Source organism: Crocodylus porosus, unplaced genomic scaffold (genome assembly GCF_001723895.1).
Source record: "Crocodylus porosus isolate Cpor-Errol unplaced genomic scaffold, CroPor_comp1, whole genome shotgun sequence".
Lineage (NCBI taxonomy): Eukaryota > Metazoa > Chordata > Crocodylia > Crocodylidae > Crocodylus > Crocodylus porosus.
Window position 1 is genome coordinate 39,406,820 of NW_017728918.1, and position 11,084 is coordinate 39,417,903.

At 41.0% G+C, this 11,084-nt stretch overlaps 1 protein-coding gene across 1 annotated transcript in view; it reads right to left on the reverse strand.

Moving 5' to 3' along the window:
- Window positions 1–11,084, reverse strand: part of CSMD1 (CUB and Sushi multiple domains 1) — a 1,867,828-nt gene that overhangs the window by 259,021 nt on the left and 1,597,723 nt on the right. Inside the window, exons 39-40 of the mRNA XM_019538151.1 lie at window positions 7,416–7,485; window positions 4,522–4,638 (exon numbers count right to left, since the gene is read on the reverse strand). Of these exons, the coding sequence (XP_019393696.1) occupies window positions 4,522–4,638; window positions 7,416–7,485 (187 nt within the window). The remainder of the gene's footprint in view (window positions 1–4,521; window positions 4,639–7,415; window positions 7,486–11,084) is intronic.

Here is an 11,084-nt window from a genome sequence, read left to right on the forward strand (position 1 = left end):
GCACGTGCACCCGGGACTGCAGCAATTTGATCCAGGCTGGAGCAGCCCTGGCCTAGCAACAGTCCCAGGGTCTGGGTGGTAGCAGCAAGCAGTGGAGAGGCTGACAGAAGCACAAGAGTGCTGAAGTGTGGGGATAGGTGGCAGACATGCCTCATGCTTCAGCCAACATCTGTCACAATCTATACATGTGTTTCAGTACACATTATTACCCTGCTGTAGAATAGTACTGTCCCCAGCTGCACAATTCTTCAGGGGAGTTAATTAATTTACTGTGTCCCAATACTGGTGCATGTATAGATGGTGAAGCTAATCAGTCAACTCTGCAGTAAAGCACATGTGTAGATGCAACCAATGATATGAAAAAATAGGTTATACTATGATAATTAAGTGTTCAAAGTTCTGCTAGTCTCTCTTTTTCAGGCTTTTTATCATATACATTATTTATGGAACAATCCTTGAGATTAAGCTCTGATATAAAGGATTTAAACCTGGTTATAAATTACTTTAACTATGTCTTGGGGGACAGGAGAAAATCCTGTGATTATTTTTGAATGGTCAGTTTGGGTAAGAATTTCTAAAAAATATTAGTTAAACTATAAAAATATCACATTAAAAGAAAGAGTTTATGAAGGAACCAAAATGAATATGATTACTGAGCTAACTTTTCATTGAGTCACTTTTTTCTGGATAAACATTTTTACTCTAGATTAACATGTCCTGTGACTTTTCTCACCTGGTTGCTCCTTACAGTTTTTGGAAAACACTGCAAGATATCTTCTACAGTAAAAACAGAAGGATAATAAGAGCCCTTCTTTGACCCACCTGCTTACATTATTATCTTGGTAACAACTACAACAACTTCGATAACTGAAGGCATAGGACAATATAAGTTATTCATCAGGACAGTCAAATAAGGTATGCTAGGCAGAGCACAACATTCTACACAGATACTAATTTCACCTGGTCATGAAGGCTAGAGACAGACATTCAAAAAGCTGGAGTCTTTGCAGGTTAGTCTAACATGCTTTTGTAACATGCTTGAATTTACTCAGGCTAGGAGCCGGGAGAGCATGCCCTCGGCTTCAGGGAAGCTGCGCTGAGAGGGTGTGGCCAGCCCAGGCTGAACTAGCCAGGGCTTTAATTCCCCACTCTCTGGTCCACCAGCAGGGATCCAAGCTGAGTCAAAGGGGCAAGAGAAGGGGATTAGTCTTCCTTCCAACCCTACTGGCAGCCAGGTCCACCCTCCCCCAGTTGCCACCATGCTTGTTCCCTGCAGCAGAGTATGTCCCTGCTGTCCCCTCCATGGGAGGACAGAGGGAAAGAGAATAACCTAGTCCCTGCCCTGCACAAAGGGGCCCTATGGGCTGGCTGTGTCCCTGCCAGGCCACTGCAGTAGGAGGGGGCAGACAGCAGCCCACCATAATGTCTAGCAACATGAGCCCCTTCCTAGTGGGGGGCCCCGCTGCAGGGTAGGCAGAGCTGCGGCGGGCTGTGTACCGCAGCACTGAGGGGGGCAGAGCCCCCCCAGTGCTGCCACCATGGTCACTTTCCTCACACTGCAGGGAGCCCCCTTCCCCACACCAGGAAGGGACTCCTGCCCTCCCACAGTTGCTCCCCCCTCACCACTCCAGCAGCTGGGCAGGGGCATGGCCACACGCTGTGGACTGGACAGATCTGGCCTGTGGAGGGGCTTTGTCTGGCCCCCAGCAGGTCCCTCAGTCCCACCAGGCTGAGGTGCTGATCCCTGGGCTGCGCCACAATGGAACTTCCTTTCTTGGCAGCCTGGCCCCAAAAGCTCCTTTGCAGCTTGGAAACAGCATGCCCAGCTCTGGCTCCAGGCTCCCCATTCTGAGATAAGCAATGGTGGCAGGGATGAAACAGTTGCTCAGCATGGAGGGAAAAGTCCCTCCTCATCCCACCGCAGCTGCTTCCAAGTGCAGCCACCCAGAGCCGGTATGGGCTGCCCTGTATCTCTGCCATGTCACCAGCACCTCTGGGCTGCACTGCATGGAAGTGGTCAGAGCAGACACAGGCCAGCTCCGGGTGGCTGTAGCAGACACCAGCAGTGGGAGAGGGAGAGGCCACTCTTCCTCTGCACTAGGTCCAGGCTTCCTCATTTGGGCTGAGCAGCAGTGAGGGGGAAGAAGTGGCTGCTCAGTGCAGGGAAAAAAAGGCCCCTCCCCCTCCTGCTGCCAGCATCTGCTGCAGCCATCCAGAGCTGGCACCACGATTCCCTGTGTCTGCTCTGCTGACACCAATGCCCCGTGGGTCAGCCCAGAGGCAGTGATGTGGCACCTGGAAGCACTGGCAGCGGGACAGAGAGGGGCTTTTCTACCCATGCTTAGCAGCCTTTTCTCCCCTGCCACTGCTGCTCAGCCTGGATGGGGGAGCCTGGAGCTGGTATGGGGCATGCAGGGTCAGGGTTGTGTGCACTGGTTCCCACTTGTAGCCTGGGCCAGTGGCAGCAGCAAAGAAGGTGCTGCGGCTGGGCTGCCAAGAAAGGCAGTCCCACTGTGAAGCAACTCCAGACCTGCAAATAATTTCATTTCAGCAAATAACTGACAGCCTTTAAAATCCATTTTATGTTTGGTTATTATATACAATATATGATACATTGCACTTGACTTATGTTTAAGTCTGCTTTTAAATTAAGGTTGGAAATATCTGATTCTAAACAGAGAACATAAGCTGATAAATAAAAGAAAAAAATCCTTTCTGGTTATTTGTTTCTAGTTTTTCCTAACATCACCCATCCTGTTTTTAATAACAGTTTTTGTATTTCCCAAGGCTTACAACTGTGCTTTCATTGATACAATAACATTTTAGAAAGCTGTCATGTGAAATAGATACTCTAGAGAGAAGACAGTTGAAACTTCTCAGTAAAAGCTTCTAAAAGTAAATGCCACTTACAGTGGGCTCTGGAATACAGGGGAACATATTTTTGTATTCATTAGGGTCAACAGTATTGGGTGCTGAGGTTAAGAGTTGTCATTTAAAATAATTTCACTGGAAGATTCATTCCAACATGCTAGTAATGTTTCCCATGTTCTGAGAAATTAAAATAAAGCTGGCTTGACAAAACAGCATCCTCTTAAACTGTACTAACTTAACATGACTTTTCAGTGATTTGCGAATGTATCAAGGGAACATATGATAAGACCATAACGCTTTTTCTAACTGGTTTTCTTTTTAATCTTAGCTAAGTCAGTCATACAAAAACGTTTTCTTTACTGTAGTGAAGGACTCAGTATCCTCCCCCCTGCCCCCCGATAAGTCAGCAGGACTATTTATGTAACATTTTACCAAATAGGGGTGGGTAATGCATACATTCGATTATTGTTGTTACCATCTCTTTCTTAGTCATTACTTGTTTATCGTGTGTTTTACATTACAAGTTCTTCAGGAATTTTCTGTATGTTTGTCAAAAAAGTCTGACTGAAATCTAAGCTGTACCATGTAATATATGGCATTTTCAACTGCTCGTATAAGAATAATGCTACCATCTCCTATGTAAACAATGCAAAAGAAAATAGACATCGTTATGTTATCCCAAAAAGCGTCAAGACCATGATGCTATGTAAATATGTATCAGCTGTCAATTTGATCCTAATTTTCTTTTTTGTGGACACTTAACAGAACTTTGAATAATAACAACAGGGTATTTAACGGCAAATTGCTTAACCTACCAACCAGTTTATTATGATACATAAGCCATGTGTCAGGTTACATGAAACCATAATATAAAGGTAAGCTGAAAGAGGAAAAAAATTGACAATTTCCTAGAAAAGGGCATTGTGAATATAATAATATTTTTAATAAGTTCATTTTCTTATTTGAATACCAGCATTGTATTCTCACTATGGAGTGCCATTGTTTTTCACAGCAAGGATTCTCAATTGCCTTTCATTTCTCAAAAAGATACATGTTAGCTCTTTATATTCATTATTATTTATGACCATCACCCCATTCTAATTCATTTTTTCTATGAGGCAGACACTTTCCTTAAGACCAATTTCTTAGGGCTTTTTTAGCCTACTTTGTGATGCTTGGAATTAAGTCTTTTTGACTACTACTTTCATACAATTTACAGGTTATTAATTATAAACACACTGTTGGGGAGGGGGGGAAGAAAAAAAGAAACAGTCCTCCAATAGCTATTAAAGTAGTCATGTGAGGGACTGAAAAAGATCATTTTACTTTTTAAAAAGTAATCCCCAATTGAATTAGAAGCTACATTTTGTATTTCATCTAATGCAGCATCATGGACCATATCTAAATTGCTTTGAAATCAGTTTCTTAGATAGATTTTTTAGAAATAATCCCTTTGCTATGGAAAAGATTTACTTCAAATTACAAACCATTTTCATTTGAAAGGAAGCACATATCTATGTATGGGGTATAAGATACATTTTATCCTGATTTTCGTGCTTCAGTATTTCATTTTGGAAATTACAGTGTTCTTAGGTAAATTTAACATTTGTCAAACTGAACTAGTTTCACTCCAAAAGTGCATTTACTTACCAAATCCAATGGGCAATGAGATTTTCCATGTGCAATCTAAGTTACTAGGGTAATTACCAGGAAAACCTGGACTCAGGATCACTCCGCCCATATCTGTCAGTGTTCCACCACATTTAGCTATTAAAAAGACAATGAAAGTCAGTCTCTCTTTTAATAATAATTACTGTCATGATTATTATTAATACTTTACACTGTATGTCTCCTTTTTGAAGTGCATATTGATTTCAGAATATGCAGCAGAAACAGTAAAACATATAAGTGTGGGGGTAAAAAAAAGATATGGAATTACTTCCAAAATGGTTCAAGGAGACAGAATGAAAATGCTCTGTGGTGATTAATTCAGAGTAAAACACACCTAGGATGGAAGCGGCTTGGGAGAATGTCCATTTGTCCAGTACAGTGGATTGCTAGTAAGCATGAAAATAGTGGTCACACAAAGAACTATGAACTGGATGTATGTCAGAGCTTTATTTGGTACTATAACCTGGAAGAAGTATCTGACATGAACCTGAATTAATGATTACTCAGCTGTAACAGTTAATGCAGATAACAGCCTGATTAAGAGTTGCTCAGTACGGCTGTGCAAAACGGCACTGTTCTGTTTTGACTTGCATTTTGAACAGAAGAGCATTTTGTTTTGAATTTTGTTTTGATTCAAAACTGCTGTTCTGTTCCATTTTGTCAAAAGAGTTTTGCTGTTTCAACTTTTTGCCCATAGGCTATAATGGGGAAGCTCGAAACAGCCTACTGCTTTGTCATTTCTGGCCTGATTTAGGTGAACCTTGCAGGAATGGTATCCTCTTCTGAGGTCATTATGCCTGCCAAGTTTCAAGGAGATAGGTGCAGGGGTTTCAGGGAAACTGCACCTCAAATTCTTGAAAGCAAAAAAACTCATGTCACATGTACGTGCTTAGCCACCATGGGGTCAAAACTGCAGGGGCGGTGGACGCTGCTGAGGCAACAAAGCCTGCCAAGTTTCATGGAGATAGATGGAGGGGTTTGGAGGAAATTGCACCTCAAGCTGCATACGAGCAAAACTCGTGAAATGGGTGACACTGCGTGTGTTAAGGCGCAGCAGGGTGAAAGCTGCAGGCCTGCTAGTCCCTGCTGAGGCCACAAAGCCTACTAGCTGTCAAGGAGGTAGGTGCAGGGGCTTCTGGGTTCTGGGGCCCTGCACCTCTGGCTGCTGACAGGCAAAACTTGTGCCATGGATACCTGTGGGACTGTGTCTGTCTTAGGGTACAGGGGGATGAAAACTGTAGGCCTGCTAGGCCCTGCTGTGGCCATGAAGCCTGCCTACTGTTCAAGGAGATAGATGCAGGGGGAGTCTGGATCCTGGGGCCCTGCACCTCTAGCTGCTGACAGGCAAAACTCGTGACATGGGTAGGTGACACTGTGTGTGTGTTAAGGTGCGTCCTCACTCAACTGACACCAAGGCACAAAACAGGGCAGTTCAAACCATGCTGCCTTTTATGCAGTTTTTCCATCCCTCCCCCAGAGCACTGGGTTTGGAAGAGACCTCAGGGAAGGATCACAGTTACTGGCCAGCTACATTGTCAATAATGAGAGCACTCCCTTCCCCCTCTTCCCCCTCCCTCTCCTTACTTTAGTTTCTGTTTCCCTGCAGGTAAGCCCAGCTTGAGCTTCGAAACTCGAAATGTTTCAAAATTTTAAAAATGTTTTGACTTGTCTTGTTTTGTTTCAAGGCTGTTTCAAAGCTCTGTTTCATTTCAATTTTGCTGTTTTGAGCTCAAAATGAGTTGAAACAGTTGAAACGAAACTGCTGGCAAAATTTTGCACAGCCCTATTGTTCAGGGCTTACATTGTTTCATGAGAGTACTGTTTACACCATTTACAGTGGCTCATAAAACCCATCCTAAACTCTGAAAAACAATTTCAAAGGAAATGCTTCTGTTCACATTCTTTTTCTTATCCATATTACAAGGGGGATAGTATGGAAGAGAATTTTCAATGCTAGATTAAATTTGTTGATTGTTTGAACATCGTACTACCACAGTACTTCATACTACCACATGCCAAATATTTCAGGGACTGTAGAATGAACTAGGAGAGTTATACTGGGAAACTAAGAAGGGTCTCCTAAGTAGATTACTTGTCAAATTAATTGAAGGAGGAGAAAGCTCATGAAAAGAAAATGGAAAATATCTCAAACATCACTATTTCTTGTAATGATACATGCAAAAATATTGTCCCCTACAGAAAATATAGCTCCTTTTGAACTACTAGAAGGCAGAATATATGCAGCATTCTAAATAACTATACTTAGGCAATTTTAAAAATCCACAGAGTTGAAAAAAAATATTCAACAGACTTTTAAGTAGTTGAAATTTAACAAAATATTAAATGGTAGCTAAAGCCTAAGATTAAAACTTCTTACATCTCTTTTCTTTTTTATTTCTTTTTTTTTAACATATACTATTGATTTGGATGAATTTGTCTCCTCAGTAGTTAACCCTTTACCAACTCAAAACAACAGGAATTTATCAAGTGTTTGTAAGTTAACTTGTTTAGATCATGAATCACAGAAAATTAGGATTGGAAGGAACATCAGGAGGACTGAGGCAAATGTGAATCATGCTGTCACATTGTCCCATAATTTGTGTCCAGAATTATTTTTAAATTAATGACAGCTTTTGGTGATTAGATAAATAAAATGATAGTCATACACTGATCAGGCATCAAAAAGGAGAATATTCTTTAAGGGTGGATGTAAAAACTTCTAAAAAACCCAAACAGTTCTAAGTAAACTGTGGTAGATAAAAGGAAGAAGGGAAGCACTCCACTCTCAGTGAGGAACCACACCTTATGTCTTAACCAAAAGTCCCCTGCCTATCTTGGGCACTACAGCATATACAGAATACATGCATCCATACCAATGCAGAGGGGAGATGGATAGTTCCAACGGCGCACTGTTCCAGGCATACAAGAAATATGAGAACGGCCCTGTTTATATAAAGTGAGAAAAGATTTAAGTAATTATGGGGACTTACAGAAATATAGGACTGGAAGGGACATTAAGAGTAGGATGACCATATGTCCCAGTTTGGCTGGGGCAGTCCCAGATTTCATAAGCCAGTCCTAGCTGGCTGGTAAAAAATAGAGGTCCCAGAATCACAGGGATATGGGGTTCAGTCTGGTGGAGAGTAGTGGCATGGTGCAACAGGCTGGCGGGAGGGCAGAACCACTGCTGCTGTGTGGGAGCAAAGCAGGTGGACTGGAGTGGTGCCCCTGGAGCTGCTGCTCAGGAAGAGCTGGGCTGGCCACATGCAGGGGTGGTGGCACCTCCTCCAATCCACCTGCCTTGCTCCTGCACAGCAGCAGCAGTGCCTGCCTGCCCAGTTGCCTGGCACAGCATGTCACTGCTTGCCCCTGCTGGACTGTGCCCTGCACTCCTGCCAATCTGTATTTGCCTTTGCCTGCAGCAAGACCGCTGACTTTGTGAGGCGGGGAGGGAACAGTGTCCTGCATTTTCTTAAAAACACAATATGGTCACCCTAATCAACAGTCTCCCAATCCAGTCCCCTGTTCTATCTCAAGCAACTTTATCATGTATCCCTCTCATCCCACAAATCCCATTGACTTCAATAGGATTTTGTGACTCCCACTAAGTCACCTATCTATATCACACTAAATACCACTGTTGGTTACCCTTTACCCTACTGGTTACCCTTTATGCATTTATACACAACAACTTGAAATACACTAAATTTCCAGTTCAGTCTGGGATATTAGTGTTTTTTCCTCTACCATTAGGACAAAGGTAAATGAAATAAATGTTGTATAGCCTTAATTACAAATGAAGAAATAACATTACATTTCTCTCATGAATGAAAAAGCAACAATATTATCACTTTTATTTATCAAGGAGCCTCAGTTTCATGTAAAATGCACAGAGTTCAATACAAACTTTCCTTGTAATAGGCTATCACTAGGGAACCTGTTTTTTCTCTAATTACCTCCCCCCCCACACACCAACATTTTTTAGGTAAAAAAAAAACTAACCCAAAATCCACATTTTTCCAGGATCAAAATGAAATACCACTATGTATATATCTATGTATTAGTAGCATTTCACTTTAGTCACAGGAAAATGTGGATTTGGGGCTACTTGTTTTTAACCTGAAAATTGGTGATTTTTTTTTAATCAGAGAAAACCAGGATCCCTGGTTATCACTCATATGATGAAGTTCAGTTTAACTCTAGATATACAGTTGGAATTATATTTTATATAAGACCTATAACTTAAAAGGAATTGGATTTTGTGAACTGTATGGTTAGGATTGTTTCTTAATTGTTCAGGCATGTTTCATCATTTTAACAGAAGAGATATTTTGATGCTTGTAAAATTTATTTTTCAAATGATTAAGTAACTGTCCTTTTTAACAAACTTACAATTTAATTTTGATGATCTCAGCACTAGTGAGTAAGGAATGCCCAAGATGTGAGAAGCTCCTACTTCCTTGGAAATGGATCTACCATGGCTTTAACAATGTAAAAACAGAGCATTTATTACTTAAAAAACTGATTTAGGGACTACAACACGGGACTGAGAGTCAGGTCTAATTTTTCTACTTCCTAGCTGAAACTGTTGCTGGGAGAGACACTTAACTGGTTTCTTTCACATTATCTGAATGTACCAACAGTATAACACTCACTAAAGTTTTATTATTCCAACAGGAAGATTATATATTACTGCTTCAAAACATGGAAAGACAGAACATTCAAGGTTTTGTATTAAAGGATGCCATATTTAGTTGTCAGTAGAAACTGCTATTATATTGATAAAAACATAATTATGCTCCCTTGAAAATATATGGAATAGGAAAGCTTTTGCTTTTCATATTTTGTAATAATTCATTTATTCATTTTTGTCTGGAAGTTTTGAAACAAAAATTTTGGAAGTTTTCTTTTAATGTTTTTATCAACACATTTCAGTATCTATTTTTAATTTAAAAGTTAAAAAAACCACATATTTTCCAATTAAAAGGGAAAAGAAAAGATTAAAGAGATAACTAGAAAAAATAGGCATTTAGATTTTAATTTAAAAAAACAAAATAGTCATAAATAGAATGAAGATATTGACTTTTTATTCTAAGGTCATATTAAATACTTTGGATAAAGTATGATGCAAAAGTTGCACCCTCCAGACTTCTCTGATGTTAAAGAACACCATTGGGAGATAATAATTATCCAATTTACCTAGCAAATTCAGGAAGAATGAAACTGAGATTTTGAAAATCCAAAGCTAAATTCTCCTCTGACTCAGAACCTCTTCCTACATATACACATTATATCATTGTTTTATTGTTCAGGATATGGCTTCTTACGCCATATAGGGCACATCTATATGTGCTATTAATGTGATTGAATAAACTCTAGTTCAGTTCATGCTGAAGTTTATTACTCCTGGGCACTGCATTTCCATGTTCACCCAGGTCTGCAGCATGTTAAGCTGGCTTGGAGCAGCCCTGGATAGCGAGGGACTGGGGAAGGAGTCAGTCTGCCAGCCTGGTGCTGATACGTTCTGGTTCAACTTGCTGCAGAGGGGGTGGCTGGCCATGAGAGGGCTCCAGGATGAGTCTAGTTGTCAGGCAGCCCCTGCATTGAAGCACCCTCATACCCAAGCCAGCCCCATCAGCATCTACGCGTGAGCTGCAGTGCACTAAATAACGCCTCCATAAGATAGGACTTGTGTTGACAAGTACTAACCTCGGGCGGTGTTTGTTAGTTTACTGCTACCTAACAGGGCCACAGGTGTAGATGCTGAAACTTTACCATGGAGCTAATTAGGCAGTTCCTCAGTAAACATCTCATGTAGATGTGCCCATACTCAACCTTGCAATTTTACATTTACCCCTCCTACGAAGACAGCTGTTTGAGTTGTGTGGCTTCTTGTTGAAGGCCATTAAAAATCAGTCCTCATCTGAGTTTTCACATGATGAACCATACCTCCTGAATATCTGGCCCATTGTGCCTTGTATGAAATGTATTTTATTTATGCTTTATTTATTTTTAATATTTGAAGACTATTTTTAAATAAGAAGTTGTCCTGGTTATGTGACAGATCTTCTACTAACGCTTGCCAAGGAAACACATGCTGAGATGCATAAAAACTTATACTCTCCCTAAGTGCAGAATTACTACATTGTGATGTAGGTGTCTAAACTTCTGAAACGTATTCAAATATTTCCTATAGGATTTGCCAGAGGAAGACCCTTACTTTAACACTTTCCAGTATATGTATAAAAACAGAACACTAGTTTAGAGTCAAACCTGGCTCCATAGTTAATGTTGAATTCAGCATTTATATGGAAGTCAGAGAGCTCAGGGGAAAAAAAAAAAGTGAACTAATAGAGAATGAACCATGGCATTTGAAGGGAACTTTTTATTATTTTTTTATTTTAAAATATTTAGTCATCTGTCACGGAGTCACGCAGGTGCCCCGTGACTGTGAGGGTGATTGGCAGAGCTGCCAATCACCCAGGCAGCTCAGGTGCCGGTTGCCAGGGTGACCAGCTGGGTCACGTGACCAGAAGGGGGCA